General features: G+C 50.3%; 1 protein-coding gene across 2 annotated transcripts in view; it reads left to right on the top strand.

Moving 5' to 3' along the window:
- Positions 1-25,274, top strand: part of LOXHD1 (lipoxygenase homology PLAT domains 1) — a 164,233-nt gene that overhangs the window by 94,865 nt on the left and 44,094 nt on the right. For both annotated transcript variants that reach the window (XM_053205540.1, XM_053205539.1), the window contains 8 exons: positions 654-1,140; positions 1,593-1,747; positions 3,670-3,803; positions 12,743-12,912; positions 13,783-13,887; positions 16,469-16,597; positions 17,754-17,918; positions 21,848-22,029. In XM_053205540.1, coding sequence (XP_053061515.1) covers positions 654-1,140; positions 1,593-1,747; positions 3,670-3,803; positions 12,743-12,912; positions 13,783-13,887; positions 16,469-16,597; positions 17,754-17,918; positions 21,848-22,029 — 1,527 coding nt within the window. The remainder of the gene's footprint in view (positions 1-653; positions 1,141-1,592; positions 1,748-3,669; positions 3,804-12,742; positions 12,913-13,782; positions 13,888-16,468; positions 16,598-17,753; positions 17,919-21,847; positions 22,030-25,274) is intronic.

Raw genomic sequence — 25,274 nt, 5'->3', positions numbered from 1 at the left:
AGAACCACGGCCAAGGTCTGGGCTCCCTCTGCACTGCCAGGGAAAGAAGCCTGTGCTGGGGGAGAGGCCTGGGGTCCCTGGGGACATGGGGGAGGGGGTTGGGTGTATTTTTGAAAAATAACACGGTTTTCTTGCTCATTACATACAAAAGTTGTATATGATTCATGCTGAAAAAAACTTTGGAAAGAGAATGCAGAAAAGCACAAACTGAAAAGGAAAGTAGTAATAAGGTTCAGGAAATGGAATGAATGGATTTCCTTGGAGGCAGAGGAAGGAATAAAGGCGCTCTGGGTGAGGGGAGTGCATGAACAGAGGTGTGGAGCCAGGAGTGACAGGAATGAGTGCAATGTGCATGTGTGTGTGCGTGCATGTGTGGATGTGGGGCGGGGTGAAGGGAGAGAGGCAGGGAGACCATCCTGACTACGACCCAGGGGTGAGAAGGAAGTAAGTGTGGGTGGAAGGAGGGGCTGCAAGAGGTCCTGGAAGGCCGGCCGAACAAGCAGGCTGAGAGAGAGGGAGCTGGTGGAAGCTTGTGAGCTCGAGGCCCTGGGCCTCCCCACTGGGGCTCTGCACATAGGCCCAGGCCTGGCTGCACAGGGGAGGTGGGGAGGACACCAGGGGCCCCCCCAGCCACTGCCCTGCGCTTTGTACAGCTGGAGGCGGCGGACGTGGGTGAGGTCTTCAAGATCCGGCTGGGGCACACGGGCGAAGGCTTCGGACCCAGCTGGTTCGTGGACACGCTGTGGCTGCGGCACCTGGTGGTGCGGGAGGTGGAGCTCACGCCTGAGGAGGAGGCCCGGAAGAAGAAGGAGAAGGACAGGCTGCGGCAGCTGCTCAAGAAGGAGCGGCTGAAGGCCAAGCTGCAGAGGAAAAAGAAGAAGAAAAAGAAGGGTAGCGATGAGGAGGAGGAGGACGAGGGGGACGAGGAGGAGGAGTCCTCATCGGAGGAGTCCTCGTCTGAGGAGGAGGAGGAGGAGGAGGAGGAGACCGAGGAGGAGGAGGAAGAGGAGGAGTTTGGGCCGGGGATGCAGGAGGTGATTGAGGAGTACAAGTTCGAAGCCCACCGCTGGCTGGCCCGTGGCAAGGAGGACAATGAACTTGTCGTGGAGCTGGTGCCGGCAGGCCGGCCGGGTCCTGAGCGTAAGCCCGAGGAGGGGTCTGCAGGTCCGCTGAAGGGGGCCTGGTGAAGGGGGGTGTCTAGCTCGCCAGTCACGTGGCAGCCCCATAGCGGGGCACCCGTCATGGTTCCCAAGTGGGTCTCCTGACCTGTGACAGGCCTCTGCCTGGGGTTAGCTCTGCCCCCTCGGGCGGCTCTCAGGGGGAGCGTGGATGTAGCTCGCGATGACTGAAAGTGGGATGTAACGTAGGAGGGCGGCCAAGGGCGTCTCCCCTCGACTCTCAGGCTCCTGGGCCTCATGGCAAAGAAAAGTCTTGAGCAGTGGGGAGGGATAGGTTCTTTCCAGGTTAGTGCAGATGTGGAGGAATCTGTAGGTCCTTCCCGCTCCCACGAGCTGGCTGGATCCGAGAGGCTGAGCCTCAGGTCCACCCCGAGGCCTAGGTGTCCTCAACGCTACATTTTTCTCTGTCCCCAGCCAACACCTATGAGGTCCAGGTAATCACGGGGAATGTGCCCAAGGCCGGCACCGATGCCAATGTCTACCTGACCATCTACGGGGAGGAGTACGGGGACACAGGCGAGCGGCCCCTGAAGAAGTCGGACAAGTCCAACAAGTTTGAGCAGGGCCAGGTAGAGTGGGGGCTCTCTGGCCCTTGCGTGGGTGGTGGCGACTGCTGGTTCCGGAGGCCACACCCCAACCAGCACGGTGTCCAGCAGGGTGCTTTGTTGAGTCCACCCAGTTGTAATCGAAGCGGTTCCTCTGTGAGCTCCGGCGCCTTGTGGTGGGGGGCATAAGATAGGCCAGGGAGGGGAGCGTCGAGCACCACGAAGCCCACAGGAACTGACCAGAGATATTACAGGTAGCAGACGCTCAGGCACTGAGGGGGTGGAGCAGGGGGGTTCAAGGAGGAAGTGCCGAGGGCGCTTTGGGGAAAACATGGTAGGAAGGAGAGCTGTGCACTGGGCCATGGTGGGTGAGTGTGGGATGGGTGCCCACGATTACCGTGAGAGGTGTTCCCCGAGGCTGGGTCCGGGGGACAGAGATGTGGGGTGGAAATCTGGAAGGCCCAGCTCGAGGACAGGGAGTCTTCCCACCGTGCTGTGTTAATGCTGAGCCAAGGGGCGCACTGCCTCTGGGAAGCTTGATGGTCCAGTTAAGGGGGGTGGGGCATGAGAGCCTTGAAAGAAGGTTGAGAAGCCTGGACTCAGTCCTGGTCCTGCCCCAGCGGGAGCCACGAAGGCTTTTGAGCGGTGAGAGAAATGCACGCGCACCCCTCTTCCAGGTATCGTGGGGAGAGTGTGAAAAATCCAGCTGTCATCTTTGTCCTTCAAGATGTTACAATATTCTCTGGCTGGAAGACTGTCCCCAGCTCACCTTTCTCATTCCTGCCCCTGATCCCAAAGCCACATTTCCTCATCCACACAGAGGAAGAAGAGAAACCAAACCCATGAAAGTACTTCTGGGCTCCTCTGATTTCTTTCAGAGGCTGCCTGCTTTTTCTTTCAACACTGCCTTGCCATGACTTGAGGTTTAGGGTTTATTTCCATAGCCACTATGATCCTGGATTGGAAGAAAACTGTTATAGAGGACGTAACTGGTACAATGGATGAAATTTGAGTATGGGCTTGTATGTTAGATAATAGTATTGTGTCGATAGTATTGTGTTTCCTGAGTTTGGTAATTGTCCTGGGATTGTATGAGAATCACCTGTTCTTAGGAAAGCTATGATGAAGAATTCAGAGGTGAAGAGTCATGGTATCTGCCATTTCCTTTTAAACGTTTTGGAGAAATAATTGCAAAAGAGAGAGACAGGGAAAGCAAATATTGCAAAATGTAGGTGAAGGGCATATAAAATTTCATTGTATTGTTTCTGCAAATTTTCTGTAGACTTGATTGTTTTTCAATATAAAGATTTTAAGAAGTTACAGCCAAGAGGAATCCCTTATCAGGTCCCGATGTCGCCTGCCTCCTGCAGTGCAGACGTGTATATTGGGCTACACGCACGGCCTTCCTCCTCACACGGTGAGGGAGTGCAAGTCTCCTGTTCCTGTGAATCACTTTGTATTTACACTTTGAATTCTGTAAATCACCTTGGATTTGCACTTTGGCTCATCCCAGGTGCTTAGAATGCGTGGCTGAAGGGGCTTATGCACACATGTGCACGCATAGCACAGGGTTTCAGCACACACCCAACAATGGGCCCTCCACGGGCGCGCACACACACACGCACACACCCCACAACACAAACGTGGGCGGCCAGCCCACCTGCCTTCTCCTCTGCCCCTCACGGTCACCTTCCTGGCCTTCCCACTCCTCCTGCCACCCTTTGGGACACAGAGTGAAAAGACCCCTGGTGTGGGCAGGTTATAAAAGAGTGCAGATCACACACAGTCAACTGGCTGCCACAGGTTTCCACACCCCTTTCCCTCAATGGTTTGGGTCTCCCTGCCGGCCCCAGGATCCCCCAGGTGCTGATGTGTAAGGGGGGTGGGGCGCACCATGTCTCGGGGCGGGGGGGCATCCCTCTGAGTGCTTCTCTGGCCCTTCCCAGACAGATAACTTCACCATCTATGCTATTGACTTGGGGGCTCTGACCAAGATTCGGATTCGCCATGACAACTCGGGCAACAGACCGGGCTGGTTCCTGGACAGAATAGACATCACCGACATGAACAATGAAGTCACGTGAGTGGGGCTTGAGGAGAGGGGGGGAAGGCCATGCCTGCTTCTTAGTCCTGGGAAGAGGGCTGAGGGTGGGGTGGTTGGGATGTCTGAGGCTGGGGGGGCGGGTGGTGGCTGTATATTAGTTTGGCTCTTGTGGCTGGCTGGGTGGGCACTGCCTCTCTCTCTCCCCTCTCACTGGGCAGCCCCCTGGAGTTCCTGCCCTGGCAGGTGACAGGACCTCCAATCTAGTTCTTGAGATCCCTCAGTTCAGAAGGTCGGGTTTCCTGTCCCTGTCAGACCTCCACTGGCCTAGTCTCCATGCCTAGACTTAGTCACTCATCCGTGTCTCCACATATGAAGCGGCTTCCAGTACAGTGTTTTAATGTTCTAGACCAGGGGTAAGCACGCTTTTTCTCTAAGGGCCAGATAGGAACTATTTTAGGCTTTGGGGCCATTTGGTCTCTGTCATAATTGATCTATTTGACTTTGCAGCAGGGTAGCAGCCACAGGTGATACTTGGTGGATGTGGCTGTGTTCCAATAAAACTTTATCGTGAACACTGAAACTTGAATTTCATGTCATTTTCACATGTCACAAAATAACAGTGTTCCTTAGATTTTCTTTTTTTCAGCCATTTTAAAAATGTAAAATTCAGGGGTACCTGTGTGGCTAAGTCGATTAAGCGTCCGACTCTTGGTTTTGGCTCAGGTCGTGATCTCGAGGTTCATGGGTTTGTGCCCCACAATAGGCTCTGTGCTGACAGGGTGGAGCCTGCTTGGGATTCTCTCTCTCCCTCTGCCTCTCAAAATAAATAAACTTAAGACAATGTAAAATTCATGCTTAGTTTGTGGGATGTACATAAACAGGTGAGTGGGCCACATTTGGCCCACAGGCCATAGTTTGCTGGCCCCTGCTCAGGATTCCCAGCTACCACCAGGAGCTAGGTTGAGGAAGGCATATTATCCTCCTGACAGGTGAAGGAACCATGCCCCAAGGAGGTGAAGCCACCACACCCCCAGAGTCCATTCATGCCAGAGCCAAGGTCAGAACTCCAGACCATCAATGATGAGTCTGGTGCGTCTCCATCATTAGGCCCCATTGCCTCTTGAGCAAAAGGGGCCACGGAGCAATAGACATGAAAAAAGGCTGGAGGTGTGATGGGGAGGTGCAGGGGGAGACAGAGAGGAAGGCAGGCAAGATCCTGAGTGTGTTGTAGGGCTGCTGAGTGCTCGCCAGTGTCCGGAATGTAGCGGGCACCCAATAAACAAACATACGTTGACTTAATTTCTTGGTCTGCAGTCTGGTGTCTCTTAGAGTAAGCCCTCTTCTTGGGCTACTCTCTGTGCAGGGCAAGGGGTGAGGAGGCTCACCCCATCTCCCACCTCCACCCCGCCCCACCAGCTCAAGAGACTGCCTCAGATGGGGACACCAAAGCACACCTCTCACGTGGCCTGGTGTCCTGGCTTTCCGTGAGGTCATTGTGACGGCGGAGAAGGGCAGTGGGACAATGCTGTGGCCGGGAACCAGGGTCCTGAGCTGTGGTAGTCCTCTCTCAGAAACTTGCCAGGTCACCCTGAACTAAGTGCTCCGTGTCTATGGGCTTTCATTCACTCTTCTGATAAATAGGCTTAATGATGTCAGCCCAGCTTACTTCTCAAGCTGTTCTGAAAATCTAAGGCATTTAAGTTGGAAAAGGATAAAGTAGTGGCAAAAACAGAAGGACAAGAACAGACCAAATATCCCTGGCTTCCCCTTAGAGCTCCGTTAGGGTCAGTTAACTCTGTTCCATTGATTTGACATTTCTGGGCCAGCCCAACAATTTGTAAATTATCGTAGCCTTATAATCTATTTTAATATCTGTCAGTACTTGTCCTTTTTCATTATTCTTTAAAAATTTAGCTTTTCTTGCCTTTTCAAATCAAGACATTAAGTGATTTGAAGAAAAAAATCCCGTTGCAATGTTGATGGTTATGCCATTAATCGTATGTGTGGAGAATTGTGTATTTAGAATATTAAGTGCTGCCCCAGGAGTGCATTTCCATTTATCCAGTTGTTCCTTCTGGTATCCCAGTGATGCTTTACAATTTTCTACAGTCGTACTAAGTTTATGCCTAGATATTTTCTATTTTTATCGCTCTCGTGAATGGTATCCTCTCGTTCCTCATCCCCTTTCTTCCCTCCCTTTCTCTTTTCCTTCCCTCCCCCACTCCTGGCCCCCTCATCACCTCCCCCGCCCTCGTCATCCTGTCTTGTTGGTGTGAGTCAAGGTCCACCTCCCCATCTTCACCAGCCCTGGTCAGAGGCTCTTGCCTGGTCCCTCTGCTGCACCCTGGCCCCTCCTGTGTCAGGGGTGTGTTCCTCCTCTGCTCAACAACCTGCAGAGGCTCCCATTCACCCCCAGGTGAGAGCCAGAGCACTTCCAGTGGCCTGCCCCACACCCCCTCCTTAACTCTTGGTCCTGGTCTCCCTCCTGCTCACTCCTTGCTGTTCCTTGAGCCCAACAGCCAAGGGCCTTTGCATGTGCTGTCCCTTCTCCCTGGTCCTCCTTCCCCTAGTGGCTTACTCATGCTTTCTCTGGGTAAGGTCTCTCTCTGCTCAACAGTCATCTGCTCAGCAAGCCTCTCACCCTGGACCTTTTATTTCTCTTCCTTTGTTTCTTTTTCTGCACATCACTAATGTTTGACCTACAATCAACTGCAGTATTTCATCATTGTTCCTTTCCCCACAACTGAATATAAGGTCCCTGCCTAAGGTAACGATTTCACCTGTCTTGTTCCCTGCAGCGTCCTCTCCAGCACCTAGAAGAGGGCCTGTTGCACAACAGGCTTGCCATAAATGCTTACTAAATCAACTAATGAATACAAACCACATTTGCTGTGTTGACTCATTCATTCATTCAGCAAACACATGCCATGCTAAGTGCGGAGAGTCAAGCGGCTAGTTCCGACTCTGCCCCTGAAGAGCAGAAAACTGTGATGGTCTAGGAGGCAGATGTTTTAGGTTCATTTCCTGTCTCTTCCTTTCTTTACTTGTGTGGGCCTTGGGAAAGTCACGTAAGCCCTCTGAGCCTCAGTTCTTCCATCCATGAAATGGGATAATAAAACTCCCACACAGCATTAAGATAACCCGTGTAAGGGCCAGGGCCGGGCCTGGCACCCGGCAAAAGGCAGCACCGTGGCAGTAAGAACCCAGTCAGTTGGCATCTAAAAATGGCTGCATAGCTAGGAAGGAACGGGCATGAGCAGGATTATGAAGGAACTCCTTGGGCAGCAGGAAAGGCAGAGCGAGGGGGCCGCTGTCTCAGGGCGGCACCCCCCAAATGGGACTCAAGGACTGGGGGGTGAGGAGGGAGTCAAGGGTGCTCCTCTGTCCGAGGTGACATTTCAGATGGGCCTTCACAAACCGTGATGTTTGGTGTTTGGAACAAAGGGCACTAAAGCGGCTGAACTGTGTGATGATGTGGGAGCCGAGGGGCAAGAGGGGCATGAACGGCAGGTGGTGGGTAATTCTGTCCAACTCGTGCATGAAGGGAACAGGACAAGAACTTTGGGAAGGGAGGCTGGGGTGGAGGGTGCCGCTCCACAGCCAGAGGTTCCTAGGTGGCCAGCTTTTCCAGAAAGCCTGCTTCTTAGTTTTTGTTTTTGTTTTTTTTTTTTTGAGAGAGGAGGCAGGGGGGCAGGCAGAGCGAGAGGGAGACACAGAATCTGAAGCAGGCCCCAGGCTCTGAGCTGTCAGCACAGGGCCTGACATGGGGCTCGAACTCGTGAACCACAAGATCATGACCTGAGCAGAAGTGGGATGCTTAACCGACTGAGCCACCAAGGTGCCCTTCCCAGAGAGCCTTCTGAGGCTGAGGTAGGAAGACAGAGAAGGAGCAGGGAGGCACTCATGAGAGATGTTGGCCTGGGGGCAGAGAGATTAAAGAGGATGTGATCTCCGGAGCCCCTGTTACCACACTGAAGTCACCCAAGCAGGATTCAGAGTGGCTCAGGGCTCTGATGCCCCGACAAGGCTAGCGCTCAGCAGGGTGGCAGCGGGGCCATGCCCAGTCCCTCTGGCCTCCAAGGCTGCCGGTTCTGGAGAGCAGCCGAGCCTGACTGGAAATACCTGGAGGAAGGGCCGGTGGGAGGGGAAGGGCAGAGGTGGATTGATCCACAATGCAAATTGCCAAAAAAGGAGAGCATTCTTTCTCTTCAAGTAGGGAGTGCTTGAGGTCCTTTGTAGGAGTCCCAAGCTGGCAGGAGGCAGTCAAGATGATTCAGAAAAGGCTTTTGAACGGTGGTTTGCAGCCGAGGGTGGCTTTGAGTGGGTGGTCCTGGGGTCTGAGGTCCCTCGTGGGTGGACTGGGGCTCCACACACAGGCTCACATTCCCTCAAGAAAGGACCTCTCTGGTCCTTTGGGCTAGTAAGAAGATGGTGAAGCTGGGGAAATTTATCTGTGGCTTCCTCCAGCCTCCTCTAGCCTGGGAAGCCCCACTCCTTCGCCACTCTGAAAAAAAAAAGTTAAAAAAAGTGTCAGATTGATTTTGTATTGGTAGCCGTATTTGGAATGCAGAGAGGCTGTTCCCACCCCCTCTCCTCTGCTCAGATAATTCCTGGAGCCTTGGGTTGGCTTTAAGTAGCACGTTCTAAGGGGAATGTTGAAAAAAAAGAAAAAATGCATCTTCAAGGAAAGGATAGTGGCCGGTTAAGAAACTTAGAGTTATTGCAAGAATTTGAAGGAGGAAATGAGAACATTTCACCTTGATAGGAGATAGTGCCTTCCAATGCTGTGGATACTTATGGCTGCCGGTGTATGTGGGGACTGTGAACATGGCAAGAAGCAAGAAGATCCCAAGCTCAGGGGGTTAGTTTGCCTAATGGGGGACACAGACAGATTTATGCTCTCTGGGCAAACTCTTCCATCCTCATCACTTCCGTGACCATTTATTTGAGAATAGTGCCCACAATTTATATCTCCAGTCGTACCAGTCAGAATAGTCTAGGTTGTGCTGAGTAGCAAATGGCCCTAAAATGTCGTGTCCTAACACAATAGAAGCTTATTTCCTGCTCACACCGCATGTCCAGGACAGGGCATCGGGGGACTCTGCTCAATGTGATCGCTCAGCGACCCAGGCTGATGGGATGTTTTCCTCAACACGTGTCCACGGTCATTCTTATAGTGGAAAGAGGTGTGACAAATCACCCACTGACTTAAAGATTCCTTACAGCCCAGAGATTCTAATCATATTAGCAAGGACTTAAAAACTTCAAAGTCCTCCTAACATCCAAAGCTATGAACCTCGGATGTTTGGATTTCAGAACACATGACAGAAATGGTGGGATTTGGCAGAAGGGGTACATTGTTTTGAACTAGCACATCTTTGTTAAGTCGTTGACTCATCGGGCTCTGCTTTCTCCCTCTTTTCCATAGCTCTTGACTTGTTGAGGAAGTGAGGTTGTGTCATGTCTTCCTTCCTTCTTTAAGAGGTTAGCTGCTTTTTTTGATCTGCATTAAAATCTAATACACTCAAGTTCAAAGAGGAAGAGGCAAATGTCGCAAAAGTTAGGAATATATTTAGTGTCCCGAGTTTTGCCCATATTCAGCCTGATATATTTTGCTTTCTCTACGTGTTTTCCGCCCGAAGATAGAGATTCCCATTCTGATTGGTGGCTTGAGGGTGTCATTAGATCCTCATTAAAGACAGATGCTGTTGGGTGGGCTTTTCAGTGAGAGTTGAACAGAAAGCTTGTTGGACTTCTTCCTCTGGAGTTTCATCTGACAAGATGTTCTCTGGAACCCCACACTCTTTCAGGGCCCTTGGAATGTTGAGACACAAAAGACCTCACAGATGATTTTATCCAGCCTTTGTAGTGGTGGAACTCAGGGCCTGGGGCCACGTAGCTTTATAGGGGAAGAGTAGAAACACAAACCCTGAATTCCTGAGTTCCAGATTCATGCTCTTGTGGCCATGCCATCCCACCAGTATCACCTGTTGACTTACACCTGATGTGGTCCAGCACTTGTGCACAAAATGTGGAAGGCCATACCAAATGACATACATTTTACAACATTAAGTTTTTCTGTCTTCTCAGTTTTTACTTTTTTTATTTAAAAACATTTTTTTAATGTTTATTTATTATTGAGAGACAGAGAGAGACAGAGCATGAGCATGGGAGGGGCAAAGAGAGGCAGAGACACAGAATCTGAAGCAGGCTCCAGGCTCTGAGCTGTCAGCACAGAGCCTGACGCAGGGCTTGAACTCACAAACCGTGAGACCATGACCTGAGCCGAAGTTGGACGCCCAACCAACTGAGCCACAAGGTGCCCCTTAGTTTTTACTTTAAAAAAAAATGCTTATTTATTTTTGAAGGAGAGAGAGACAGAGCATGAGCGGGGGTGCAGTGGGGGAGGGTTCGGCAGAGAGAGAGAGGGAGACCCAGAATCCAAAGTGGGCTCCAGGCTTTGAGCTGTCAGCACAGAGCCCAAGGCGGAGCTTGAACTCATGACCCATGAGATCATGACCTGAGCTGAAGTCATACACTTAACTGCTTAACCAACCGAACCACCCAGGCGCCCCTCAGTTTTTACTTTTGAGTGAAACTTAAGATTTGCTCCAATAATCAGTTTAAACCTCCTGCTCACCCAAACCCTCCCTTTCCTTCCAGTGGCCTTGTTTAAGCAGGGCGGTGGCCACACCTGGCCAGCACACCTACTCGCCACTCTTCTCCTTTGCTCCTTCAGAATCCCTGGCAATTTCCGTCCCCAGTACCCAGAGACCTGCTTGAGCAGGACTTACTGCTGTGGGAGGAAGGGGAAGGGGAAGGGGAAGGGGAAGGGGAAGGGGAAGGGGAAGGGGAAGGGGAAGGGGGGGAAGAGGAAGGGGAATCCTCTGCTAAACCTTCTGTGGGTGCTTGTTGGCATCATGGGGCTAGAGGCTGAAGGCCCAGCACTCAGGCCAGTCCCAGCCCCTGCTCTAGTTCTGCCCTCCAGGGGGATGGATCTGAGAAAAGAGATGGGAAGAGATGCTGCCACTCTGGGCATGCCGAGGGGCTTTAATGTCCCAGTACAAGTATCTTGGGGACACTGGAGAAGTCGCTCCATGAAAGCCAGCCTCTGCTTCCCAAGTAGGCACACGCTCAGCAGGTGTGGGCGGGCTTGGGCCTTACCCCTTCCGTCTGGCTGACTTGTTTCTCTCTCCCGGGATAAGTCGCCCACTCTTTCTTTGTTTCTCTCTCTCCCTCTGTCCTTGTTCTGCTCCAGCTTCCCACTCTCCTTGTCTCCGCCTCTGCCGCAACCCCACTCCTTTCTTTATTTCTGTGGCTCCTTTAATTGGCCATAATTAAGAGCCAAAGCCTATTATTCATAAGTTAATTGGTTGAATAAAAAATGTAACTTTCCCATTCATAACTTAAAGACTAGAAAGTGGAACAATATACATTTTTCCCTTAAACCCTAATTTAAAGGCAATTTAATCTATATTGCCCTTGATTGAGCTCCTCCCACCCTTTGAATCCGTGTCCATGAACACAGAATTGCCCCTCTGCACCCCGTGTGAGCCCGTGTGTGGGCTGAGGTTCTGCCTCTCTGAAGTGTTGGCGCTAGGAGGCAATAATGTCTCTAGAGGAATGTGGGACTCTGACAGGGATGAGACCCCCAGCCTACACTGCTCCCTCCTCTCCAGGAGGGACTTCCTTCTCTCCTCAGGGACTCTGATCAGTCCCTGAATGCATCTTAAGCATCCAGTCTGGCAGGAAGGGGTGGAGATTGGGTAGAATGGCCCCAGTTTAGACATGGGCTGCATCCACCAACCCTCTGAGTTGTTCTGGGAGCTTGGGGGCCCAAGGCCAGCTGTCCAGCCCACAAGCTCCAGAGACCACAGGCATGGGCAGGGGAGAAACAGGGAAGTACAATAAGAGTAACAACAGCAATAGTACTAGCAAATTCTTACCGAGAGCCAGGCATTTTTATAAGCACTTTAAAACATTTAACCCACGTAAACCTCATAACAACTTTGACATAAGCAATATGATCTTCATTTTACAGAATGGCAAACTGAAGCACAAAGTAGGGTTGCCAGGTAAAATACAGAATGGCCAGTTCAATTTGAATTCCAGAGAAGCAGTGAGTAATGTTTTAGTATAAGTATGTCCCAAATATTGGGTAGGACATACTTACGCTAAAACGTTATTCATTGCTTATCGAAAACTCAAATTTAACTAGGAGCCCTGTGATTCTGTTGGCTAAATCTGGCAACCCTAACACAGAGTGGTAAAGAAACTGGCTCAAGGTCGCATGACTATAAGTGGCAGAGCCAGGATTCCAACCCAGTCTGGCTCCAGAGGCGAGTCCTTAATTAGTTCATGTTGCTACCTCCATCATCCCTGGACCCCCCTTTGCTTTGTTTAGGTGTCTTCATTTTAGCTGGGCTCAGCCTCTACACTGAGGAGTCTAACGTGGACCTCCTTTCCCTACATGGTGCCAGCTGTCTGCTATGCCATTCCTTAGCCACACTTTCTGTATCTTCCAGAAGCATAATTGGGTATCATTCCATTAAAATCCATTTACTCAACCCTTAGGTATTGAACACCTACTATGTACAATACTCTCTGCTAAAGTGGCTTTGGCTACCAGGTTAATTCTAGAAAAGGCTGGCACAGTCCCTGGAAGCACTTCTTCTAGATACCTCCAATATGACCCTGAGTGAAGGTTTAATATGCTCCAGGCAACTCTTACGCAGCCATTTTCAATGGGGGGGCCTTGAAACCATGTCCCCATGTTTGTTTTCTGCTCCATGCAAGTGACTCTTCTAGGGTGACCCCCAGGCTTGGTAGGATGGGAGGGCCATGCTTTTGGATGGGGGGCAGATAGGGGAGTGTTGGGGCCTCTGAGGGCCTGTCATTTTGCAGCCCAGGACTGCTCTTTAATGAAACCTTTCCTAAGAGACGTTCCTAAACTCTCCTCATTCCCCTTCCTACAGGTACTACTTTCCATGCCAGCGCTGGCTGGCAGTGGAGGAGGATGATGGCCAGCTGTCCCGGGAGCTGTTGCCAGTGGATGAGTCCTATGTGCTGCCCCCGAGCGAGGATGAGGGGGCCGGGGGAGGTGGTGACAACAACCCCCTTGACAACCTGGCCCTGGAGCAGAAAGGTTTCCTAAACTAGAGCTGGTTTCTTCCCTCCAGCCTCCCTCCCTCGGTCTCCATGTTCCCTTCCCCTGTGGGTTCTGAGCAACCCCTCCTCTGGCAGTGTGTCTGTACCGCCCTTATCCCTCCATGGCCAGAATGGGGAGGTGAGGAGACATATTCCCACATGCCTAGCATAAGGCTGGGTATAAAGCACATGACTAGGCATGGAGCTATGGTCAGGAATGGAGTGGAATGAAATAGGACAGGATGAGATGGAATGGAATGGAATAGAATGGAATATAGAACGGAACGGAATGGAATAGAATGGAATAGAATAGAATAGAATAGAATAGAATAGAATAAGAATAGAATAGAATAAGAATAGGTAGGGTAGAGTAGAGTAGAACAGAATAAGACTAGACTAGACTAGGCTAGAATAGGTTGTAGCCTGCTCCGATTTAGTTCTGTGTTCTCCCCTCCAGACACACCATAAGCCCTCAATACATTTTTGTCAAGGGAAAGAATGAACTTTCAAGAATTCTAGGATGCTTCCCTTCCTTGAAACTTACATCCCTAAAACTTCCCAGTGGAGAAGTCAGACCAGGCTCCTGGCTGATGAGCCTCCGACTCTCAGTCACCCCAAGTCTCCCCTAAACATCCTACAACTCTATTAATTGAGAGATTCCTATGTGAGCTGGAGGCGGGGAGACCTCATCTCTGCCTTGAAGAAGTTTCCAGACTACAGGCAACTGCAGAACAACACATGCTACAAGTAAAGGGATTCCTAGAAATGGTCACCACGCATGTAGAAATGTACTCAGTACGTTTTCTCCCTCCTCCCTCCACGAGAGGGGCAGTCTACCACTCACTTCTCCACACTCCTCTCCCTGCAGACAAATCTACCACATTCTCAGTGACCGTAAAGACTGGGGACAAGAAGAACGCAGGCACAGATGCCAACGTCTTCATCACGCTCTTTGGCACGCAAGACAACACTGGTAAGAACGCAGCATGGGGCCGAACGAGACTCACCCACATTCCTCCCCGGGGAGACTAGGAGACTCAGCAGAACTTTCCAAGGAAATCCTGGTCATGCCTGTTTTTCTCTCTTCAAAGAAAATAATTGAAGAATGCCCCTGTGTTGTTTTACTTTATTTTATTGTTTTATTTATTTTATTATTTTATTTTATTTATTAAGAGCACTTAACATGTGCTCTATCCTCTCAAATTTGAAATGGATAATGCATCACTGTCGACTGTAGGTATGGACTGTATGGCAGGCCTCTGGAGCTCATTAATCTTACTAACCTGAAAGTACGCTTGTTGCTTAATAACTCCCCATCCTCTCCTCTCCCCAGCTCCTGGGAACCACCATTCCAGCCTTTGATTTTATGAATTTGGCTATTTTGGATACTTGGTATAAGTGGAATCATGCTATATCTGTCCTTCTGTGTCCGGCTTATTTCACTCAGTGTAATGTCCTCAGGGACCATCCGCATTGTTGCAGATTGGAGAATTTCCTTCTTTTTTAAGGCCAAAGAGTGGTCCATTGTATGTATATATATATATATATCAACATTTTTTTCTATCTTTTCATCAGTTAATGGACATTTAAGGTTTTTTTTCCCCCACATCTGAGCTATTGTGAATAGTGCTGCAGTGAAATGGGAGGGCTAATATCTTTTCAAGATCCTGATTTCAATTCTTTTGGATATATACCCAGAAGTGGGATTGGTGGGTCATATGGTAGTTCTATTTTTAATTGTTTAAGGAACTTTCGTACTGTTTTCCATAGCAACGACGCCATTTTGCATTCCCACCAACTATGTACGAGTGTTCCAATTCCTTCACATCCTCACCAACAGTTGTTGTCTTTTCATTTTTGGTGGCAGCCACCCTGTCAGGTGTGTGGTGAGATCTCGTTGTGGTTCTGATTTGCATTTCCCTGATGCTTAGTGACAATGAGCATTTCGTTCATATACTGTTGGCCATTTGTATGTCTTCTTTGGAGAAATGTCTGTTTACGTCCTTAGCCCATTTTTTAATTGGGTTATTAGCTTTTTATTATTGAGTTGTAGGATATTATGGTAATGAACCCCTTATCAGATATATGGTTTGCAAATATTCTTTCCCATGCTGTAGGTTGCCTTTTCATTCTATTGATCGTTTCCTTTGCTGTGCAGACTTTTTAGTTTGATGCAATCCTCCTTGTTTATTTTTTTTTAATTTTTTAATGTTTGTTTATTCTTGAAAGGGGGGTTGGTATGAGCAGAGGAGGGGCAGAGAAAGGGAGACACAGAATCCAAAGTAGGCTCCAGGCTCCAAGCTGTCAGCACAGAGCCGGACATGAGGCTCGAACTCATGAACTCTGAGATCATGACCTGAGCTGATGTCAGACGCTTAACCGACTGAGCCACCCAGACGCTTCCTCCACTTGTTTATTTTAGTTTTTGTTGCCTGTGCTTTTGGTGTCATATCCATGAAATCATTACCAAGACCAACGTCACAAAGCTTTTCTCCTATGTTTTCTTCTAGGAGTTTTACAGTTTCAGGTCTTATGTTTAAATCTGTATCCATTTTGGGGCTCCTGGGTGGCTCAGTAGGTTGAGTGTCCAACTTCAGCTCAGGTTATGATCTCGCAGTTCATGAGTTCGAGCCCCACATCGGGCTCTGTGCTGACAGCTCGGAGCCTGGAGCCTGCTTCGGATTCTGTGTCCTGACAGATTGCATGCAACTAGTGCTGTTGGAGGAAGGCATATTCCCTTTTTCTTAAAAATCTCCATGCGACGTGACTTGTCTACCTGGATTGTACACATTCGTTCCTTTAGAGATTCTTCCTAAAGCTTACTAAGCAGAGAGCCCCCTGTCCCCTCTCCCGTCTTCATTCCTCTGTCTACCACCTCAGAAGTGTTTGGAAGCCATATGCATCCTCTTCCCTTCAGCGTCCTCTCCCTAAGTAATGGTGCCTGATCCTATGGTCATTCTTTCTCCAGGCCTTCCTGAAACTTTTTTGCCATTTCTTGTACTCTTGCTGGAGGCATCACTCTGTTTACCTTTCAAAACCACAATGAAGGGCCTCCCAGTCCCAACAGTGACTGGTCTCTTCTGCGTGACTCCTGCCAGCTTTCTTCTTCTGTTCAAGGCTGAGACCCCAGGGAGCACGGGGAGGTGGTTTTGTCCCTGGCTTCCTCTGCATGTAGAAAAACGTGGGGGATGTGGAGGCACAGTCAACTGACTTAGGACCCCACCACTTTCTCCTGGATGGTCTTGAATACGGTACTTCACCTCGTGGTGTGCCTCCTTTTCTTTAGATACAAACTGGAAATAAAAATACGCACCTTGAAGGCTAATTACAAAGCTCACTAAAAAGACACACACACACACACACACACACACACACACACACACACCCCAAATTGTTAAATGTGCAAAGGTTCCCGGTGGATAGTAATTGCATGCTCTAAATTTTATGAGAGTTAGAAAAATTTAGTCATTATGAAGAGGGACCCAAAGGGGTAGTCCGGCTCGGTTTAAAGGTCTCAGGTTCAGCCAGTCGTATGGGGGCCATTTGGTTGACAGGAATGACCCTCCTGAAATCCTCCAAGACCAACAGCGACAAGTTTGAGAGGGACAGCATCGAAATCTTCACCGTGGAGACACTGGACCTGGGAGATCTGTGGAAAGTCAGGATTGGCCATGACAACACAGGTCTGGCTTCCCTCCCCCTCTGTTTTCTGCTAAGAATATAAGGCCCACACACAGGTCCCTGTGGGTCTGGGAAAGAATACGCAAGAAACTTGAATGTCATCTGCCTTCCACGATGACACAACTTCCTCAAACCCTTCAACCCAGTGGAACCCTAGCTGCACGCAGAAGATTCTGGTCTTGTTGGCCTGGGCTGGGGCCTGGACACCAGTGACTTCCCAAAACCCCTACTCTCCGTGGTTTCACTGTGCACCCACCTTTGAGAATCCCCAGTATAGCTCAGTGGTTCTCTGACCTGAGAACCAGGAGCTCCTGACAGGTTCTGTTGCTTAACAGAACCACTTCGGGGGGTTGTTAAACATAGGTTTCTGGGCCTCATCCACGCAGGCGTTGATTCAGTAGGTCTGGGGTAGGACCGGAGCATTTCTGCTTCGCACACATGAGGCTGCTGGTCTGGGGACTCCACTTTGAGAACCATGGATCTAGTCTGTTCTTCCCAGAAGCCACTGACACTACAGCCAAAGTTTGTTCTCTTAGTGAAGTAGGACATGTGTTCTTGGTCTTTAAGTATTTTAAGGCTAGGGAAGGAGGCCACCTTCCCAGCCCCTGGGATGGAGAGATGGGTTCTCTGCTCAGCTCCCACTTCCTTCTTTAAACCTGATCGCTCATTTTTCCAGGGAAGACCCTCAGTCCTTCACAGACTTCCCTTTCCTTCATGCACCACAAACTGGCAGGAATGACCCTCCTGGAATCCTCCAGGACCAAAGGCCAGAGAGCTCACAGTGTCATCCTTGTCGCTGGGTGAAATGACAAAATCCCCATTAATACGAGTTCTCTCTGGCATCTCTGAGCTCCCTTTTTAGAGTGCCTTCCACCCTGGACAGTGTGCTTGCCGTCACCTCCTGTCACCTCTTCCCCAGGCTCCTTTGCTCTTGTTAATTTCCCCGACAGCAGCCTGGAGTGTGACCCAGCTTCAGCTGGGTGCACATTTCAACAGGAGTCATTTAGCAATGCTATCAGGGAAAGGAACGGCGTGGGCACGGGTGCAGCTGTAGACGTCAGCCACGGGCAGGGAAGCATGTCTGGAGTGGCTGAGGTCACCCACAGTAAACCATCTGTGTAGAGCTCGGTGGTGGGTTCCGTGTCTCCTTCTCTGCAGGCAAGGCTCCAGGCTGGTTTGTAGACTGGGTAGAGGTGGACGCCCCGTCTCTTGGAAAGTGCATGACATTCCCCTGTGGCCGCTGGCTGGCGAAGAATGAAGACGACGGTGCCATCGTCAGGGACCTCTTTCACGCGGAGCTTCAGACGAGGCTGTACACGCCATGTAAGAACTGTGCACGGCATGGATGACCCTCCTCCCAGACCCCATCGCCCACTACCCCATCTTGGCCCCAACCCCTCCTCCAGCCCCGACCCCAGGCCAGGTGTACCTTCTCTCCCCAGTTCCCTGGGCCTTGCGTGGGCTGTGGGCAGTGCCCTGGATCCACGGTAAGGAAATAGAGAATTTAGTCCCACCTCCACCCCAAACCAGCTGGTGACAACAGGCAGAGAGCCTGGCCTCTCTGGGGCTGTTTCCTCATCTGCAAAATAGAGATAATAATACAACATGGTCATAAGACCCAAAAGGGAAGAAAGACAAAAGTCTAACTGTGAGAAGTCATATGGGCCCCATCACCGGTGTTCAGTCTAGTCAGTAACGTGACCAAGAAATCACCGCTGTAAGATTTTATCCTGATTGGGAGTGGAGGGTGGAGACTTGAAAAGATGATAAATGTAGGCCTCTCACCAGCTAAAGCAGGGGAGGAAAGGGAACAATTTGGTGAAGTTTTGACACTTCCTTTCCAGTGTCATCAGAAATTATGGATTAAACGTTCATTTACATGTAGGACATACTAGGTACTGAGAACCAAACTGAAATCAACCAAACTATAAAAATCTGTTTAAATGTGCTAAAATCAGAACCAAACCCAGAGAATATAATTTTTTTTCTAACCAAATAATTAGCTATACCAAAAGATTTCCCCCAAACAGCTCATAATTACATGATATGATTCAGTGATGACTTTTTTTTTTTTTTTTTTTTTTTTGCCTAAAGCAATTAAACTGGAAATGACCCGATCCATCAAGATATTTTCTGGTCCAAAGCCTGAAACAAAGTGACATTTCCCTCTAGTAAAATCTCTGCATATACAAAGCAAACCCTGGATGTAGACACTGCCCCCAGGAGCTGCCTGCAGTCTAGGACAGACACACTGACCTGACAGATGTACATAGAGCTGGCAGCATACTGGGTGAGACACTTTAAGACAGAAGTAGCTGTTTCTCCCTTCGTGCCTGAATTTGTATGGCCTGACCTTGAATACATTCAGCTCTAGCCTCATACTAAAGCAAGCCCATTTGCCCTTTGTCTTAGACTCAGTTCACACACACACACACACACACACACACACACACACGCACACACACACACAGCGCAGGAGAGACTTGCCTTTCTGACTAGAGAGCTGTGGAGGCAGTTTCAAAGTGCCCCTCTCCCCAAGTAAGTGCCCAGAGAGGAGGGTCTGCTGCTCAGAACCTATTTCCTTGTTTGGGAAAGGTCTTGAGGGCCCAAAGCCAGAGCTCCCAGGGATGAGGAGCTGCAGTCCCAGGAGTGGTGCCCAGTTGTCATTCTCAGGGGCCTGGAAGGCTTAGAACTAGATTTGGCAGTTCATCAAGGCTGCCCAATATACGTGAAACCAAAAGAACACAGCAAGATGGCACTGCCTCCTGGCCGACTGAAATGTGCTGCCCACACAGTAGAGATGGGGCAATTAGGAAGTGGACCAATATGATGGTCTGAATTTACAGGCTCCACGTAGCATGGAGCCCTGAACGTCAGAGTCCTGTTAAGGCTGAAGCCTGTGTTCTGGGGATTGCTGGTATCGAAGCGGGTGTCTCAGGGCAGCTGGTGCAGGAAGGGAAAGGATGAGAGGGAACAGCTCCCCAATTCGTGCCATCCAGATCTACTCCTCAGCTTTAAAAAGTCAAGTTTTTTCAGAGCATTCTTCCCAAATGTATTTTTTTTTTAATTTTTAACGTTTATTTTTTGAGAAACAGAGCATGAGCAGGGGAGGGGCAGAGAGCCAGGGAGACGCAGAATCCCAAGCAGGCTCCAGGCTCTGAGCTGTCAGCACAGAGCTCTCTCTACACTGAGCCCAAACTCACAAGCTGTGAGATCATGACCTGAGCTGAAGTTGAATGCTTAACCAACTGAGTCATCCAGGCACCCCTTGTCCTAAATGTATTTTTCAGAACTCCACAAAAGTTCTCCACTGAAAATTAAATTCAGTTAAATAATCTGAAAACCACAGATTGTATGTCAAACCCTCTCATTTCACAGACAAAGAAAAGGACCCAGAGAAGTATATCCATTTGCCCAAGGACACACAGCTCCTCAATGGCAGAGGCAGAACTAGAAATCAGGAAGCAAATCTGAGCTCAGGCCTAGGCATGAGGGCTGAAGGGTGGGCTGTTCCTGCCCAGATATTTTTAGGGCTTCTCCTGCTGCCAGAGAGTCTCAGGAAAGTTCAGTTCCTCCTGGCCTTAGACCAGGGAGACACCCAAGAGACCTCAGAGGAAGTTGCCTCTATTACTGCCTGATGGCCTGTTTCCCTTAACCTTGCTTGGTGAGGGCCCGGTTCAGGCCATTGTGGGAATGGCGATCACCCCCGTAGGCCATAGGCCCTGTGACTTGTAGGTAGCGAGCAATATTCGCCTCCAACTCACGACAACAGCACCCTTAGAGGTTGACCACACAGGATTTAGGGGTCAGACAAGCCTGGGCTCACACTGGAGCTCTACTTCTGACCAGCCATATGATCTGGGAAAAGTTACTTTACCTGTATGAGCCTTGTTTTCCCCATCTATAAAATAAAGTACAATGATATCGCCTCCGGAGGTCATTGTCAAGGTTATAGGGGATGAGGAAGGTAGAACGCTTAGTAAAGAGTCTGGCACCTGACAAGTACTCAGCAGATGGCAGTTATCGTTAATACAGGTGTTATAGTTCTACAGCAGAGTAACCATCATACTAAATGAAAAGAAAATTCATTGGCTTTGGAGCAAATTTGGGGAAGGTTGGGGCCACCTGTGAGAAGGTGACTTTTAAATGTGATTCCTTTCGAGGTCAAGACCACAGGATAGGGTAGATTTCCACTTAAACTGTTTCTCTGGGTTTTCAATGTTTTTTTATTACTGTGACTTAGAGTAAGTGTATATACCTTTATATACATATGAAACAAGTGTCACAAAAAATTTTTAGCCTGTGTGTGATGTCCAGTGATATTTTTAGTCGATTCTATTCAATTCCATATATTTTTTAAAATACTGGTGATGACTCGCTAAATTTATTCCATAACCTGCTAATGGATTTCAGTCTGTAGTTAGCAACATACACTTTTAAACTACTGGTCTCAAACTGCAATGTAAAGTCTGAGTTAAATATTTAGATCAGTAGACTCATCCCATAGAGAATCTGAGGAAAGGTTGGGAATCTGGGTGTTTAATAAGTACCCAAACAGTTTCTGAGGTGAAGGGCCAGTGACCCACACACTGGGCAGTGCTGGCCTCTAGCCAGGCTGGCAGGTGCCCATCGGAAAGCTGCTTGCCAACAACACTGATGGGTCAACCTCCCTTTTAGGAGTTCACAAGGTCACCACCACCCCCCTCCACCACCCACATCCAACCCAGCAAGGGCCAGATGCGTTATGGACGGGTTAGGAGGGCAAGCCAGTGTGGAGCAAGTGAGGGTGAGAAGAGAAAGGATTCTCACCCTGTAGACTGCGGATCTGATTGGTCCCTTGCCCCCTGAAATATAATCCTCCTGTTTATAGTGTCCACAGCTCAGGAGCATGATGGACACTTTACAGAAGAGGAAACTGAGGCTCCTGTGACTTGCCCAGGTCACACAGACGGTCAGAGTAGATTCTGTGCTTTCAGCCAAACTGCTGTACCAGCTCTGTGTTGTGAGAGGCACAGAGACCCTGGTCTGAGGTGACAGGCGCTGCCTGTGGGCACTAGGCGTGACAGGACACTGTCTCCCCCCACCCCTGCACCTGTGGTTGCTAAGCAGCCACGTGAAGGTCCACGTCCCTGGGCAGCAGCTCCCGGTGACGGGGCCTGGGGCCATGGTGCCGATGAAGAACTTGATCTTGTCCACGTTTGTTTTCTGTTCTCACCTCCCCTCTGACTTCACCGCCTGTCCACCACCCTCAGTTGTCCCTTACGAGATCATCCTCTACACGAGTGACGTCTTTGCTGCCGGGACGGACGCCAACATCTTCATCGTCATCTATGGCTGCGATGCAGTGTGCACCCAGCAGAAGTACTTGTGCACCAACAAGAGGGAGCAGAAGCTGTTCTTTGAGAGGAAGTCAGCCTCCCGCTTCATTATGGAGGTGCCTGGGATCCATAATGCCGGGAGGCTGCCGGGGGAGCTGGGACTGGGAAGCAGGGGGCACCAGAAGAGGGGAGGAGGCACCCTAACGGGCTGCTGTGGTGAGAGGGCCAGGCAGTTCATCCAGCCTCACTGGGCCTCACTCAGTACGTCGAAATAACCAGGAGGGCGGGCACCTCACCCGGCCCCACCGGGACTAGTGTCAGGATCTAAGGAGACAGTGAGTGGACAGGGCTTGAGGAAAATAGAGGCACAATCCCATTTCCACTGGGGCCACCTCCAGGGCCAGCGATAACACATGTGTATCCGTCGAGAGCTTGGCTTCTGGACATCCCAAATGGTCTCCTGCTCCCCTCTGGCCTAGGGGTTTGCTTGTTCCATGTTTACTGTAGGCGTCGGTCACAGCACCTTGGCGTCCTGTGCACTTCAGCTCAGCGTCTCCCCTGTGCTCTCCGCTGTGTGTTAGGTTGGGTGGGAGAGGTAAGAGAAGGGGAAGGCCCAGACTCTCTCTGCAAGGGGCTTGCAGTCCAGCTGGAGAACCCCAGACGTCCACACAAGGCCAACAAGAGAGAATAACTGATCCTGTGGGTGGGAGCAGTGTCACAGGGCTTTATCTCTATTAACTCACTTAAGCCTCATAGCAGCTCTGTGCTGTTATTATCCCTGTATAAAGATGGGGAAACTGAGGTACAGAAAGTTGAATAGCTTACATAAATTCACACAGCTAGGGTATAATGGAACCAGGATTCAAACCCAGGAGTACTGGCTCAAAATATGTGCTCTTAGCCCCTGCAGGTCACTAGCCCATGGTGATGAAGGCACATGCGGGACTGATCAAGAATGCAAAGGAGGGACAAGAGGGGGAGGCATTCCTAGCAAGGGGAACATCATGGCCAAGGGCCAGAGCTGGAAATAAACACAGCATGTGGTTTGGTGGGAGGGACAGGAGGAGAGGGACATGACAGGTAGAAGACCAGCTGAAGCAAGACTTGGAGGGGACAGCTCTGAAGAGCTAAGCGGCTCACGAGGCTGGACTCTCCAGGTAGCAGGGACCTTTGGAGAAGTGCCCCTTCTGATGGGAAACAAAATCCAGAGCCCCATCCTCCTTCCCCGGCCAGTGTCTGTCCTGGGGGGCTCCCTGCTCCCTCTCCACCTTCTCTGGGAGCAGTCAGCACTTGTGGGAAGGTTGCCACCTTGGTGGAGTCTTAACAAAGAAAATTCAAGGCTGATTCATTTATCCACACGAAGCGGCAGCTCATCCACCCAAGATGGTGTGGTACTGAGTCATCCAGCCCTGACTCCGTCAGCGGTGGGGCTGGGATCACACCTCGGCACGGCTTCCGTGGAGTTTTATCAATGGAATGCCCACTAACGGCAGCTATAGTTGGCCAGTAGTTTGTTGCTGTGTTTTTTTCTTTCTTCTTTTCAAATCTTTCTGGCTGCTGGGGGAGTGTGAGGGTCTGGAAACAAATGAAAAAGCTTTGTGTCTCTGTTTCTCCGTGTCTCTGTTCGGACTGGTCTTCAGGTAGGATGCAGAGGGCTGGGTCGTAAGCACATAGCCCTGCATCCTGGTTCTGGCTCTGGGCTCAGACGGAAAGTCATGAGCAAGCCACTCCCTCTCTCTGTGGCTTTGTCCTAAGACTCGGGGAGTGGCCGAGAAAATAGCAATAATAACTAGAATTTATTGAGCACTTGCCTTGTGCCAGCCCTGTCCTGAGCCCTTCATGTGCATCAGTTCACGGAATCCTCATCTCCATTCCAAGAGTTGCTAGTACGATGATCTCTTTTTACAGCTGGACTGGCATGGGGAGGATAAGAAACTCGCTCAGGGCGTCATAATTTACAAAGGGCAGAGGCAAGATTTGGACTCCAGTTCAATTCCGGAACCTTCTCTGCTTAGCTCTTCCACCTCTTGGGAGGATGTTAGGGTTTCTTCTGATTCCGAGTCTATTCTTGAGGCCCGTCATCCATGGCTCGCGTTCCCCTGAAGGCCTCCTTGCTCCCTGAGGGTCACAGCTAAGACGGCCACCCTGACGTGGCATCCCTGACTGACTGGCTGGATGATTAAGGTTCCAAAAGTACCATTGAAGCCAAGGTCCACACATCTGGAACCTCAGAGATGGAATGGGGAAGGAAGAAAAGGGGCCTCTGGACAAAGGGAGGGGCAGGGGAATCTTCACTGGCCAATGCATCTGGCAGCTCAGTGTCCTTAAGTGGACGTCCTGTGGCCACAGGTTTCCCCCGCAGCTCCTGTGTCTCTCCTGTTTCGAGAAAACGAGGCCTTGTTAAAATGCCCAGAGCATTAATGTCAGCCTGAAGTCACCAATCTTTGTTTGGGGATCAGAATGGCCCTCAGGGGATCACAGGGGACAGCGCTTCTCTGGTGCAGTGAGAGTGAGCTGGCTGGAGGGGGTGGGGGGCTGCGCTGCAGGGCAGCAGAACCAACCTCAGTGGCAGCACCCTTGTCGAGTCACGCAGGCTCCAGCAGTGACGTGCCATGCTGGTCACTTGGAAGGAGAGACGAGGTGACAGAACCATGGCTGTGATCTTAGACCTGGAAGTGACCTCAAGGGGTCACCCCACCCACGCCTCTGCCTTCAGCTGAGTAACACATTACTCCCCCCATTTTATAGAGAAGAAAGTTGGGGCCTGGAAGGTCAAGTGCCTTGCCTCAGATTATACAGGTGGTAGGTGGGAGCACCGTGGCTACAACTGGGAAGGATGAGGGTGGAGACAGGAGTGCGGGCAGGTCCCCCAGCAGGGCTGATGGGCCCGTCCTTGGCTGCCAGCCGTGGGTGGGTGTGTGGAGAAGAAGGAAACCAGTGGTTGGAAGCTGTTCCGTTTCGTTCAGAGGTCACCTCCGTGTGCGGTTATAGAGGCTGTGCGTTTGATGAATGACTTAATCTATCATTCAGATGCCGTTCCCTCATCAAAAGCCCTTGCCTGCCGTGGAGCTGACTCTGCTGTCTCCTAGCACTGAGAACTTGATGGTGCCGGCCAGGCGGCCAGCTCCGTAGAGAGGCTTCGAGGACACTCCAGTCAGCACATCCCCCCTTGCCTTGTGTCTGGCCATCCCACTGCTTCGTTAAGGGATGTGGAAGGATCAGGGCATCAGTCATTCCTGACAAGAGTCCCTCCCCTGCACCCTGTGCCATAGGCTCCAGGCAGGAGAGACAAGACCTGGTGTCTCCTGAATTTCAGACACAAGCATCAGCTTTTCCATTCAGTGAGTCTTCCACACATACG

This window comes from Acinonyx jubatus, chromosome D3 (assembly GCF_027475565.1).
Source record: "Acinonyx jubatus isolate Ajub_Pintada_27869175 chromosome D3, VMU_Ajub_asm_v1.0, whole genome shotgun sequence".
Lineage (NCBI taxonomy): Eukaryota > Metazoa > Chordata > Mammalia > Carnivora > Felidae > Acinonyx > Acinonyx jubatus.
Note: the sequence above shows the minus strand (reverse complement) of the source record. Positions and strands in the feature narration are given on the sequence as shown.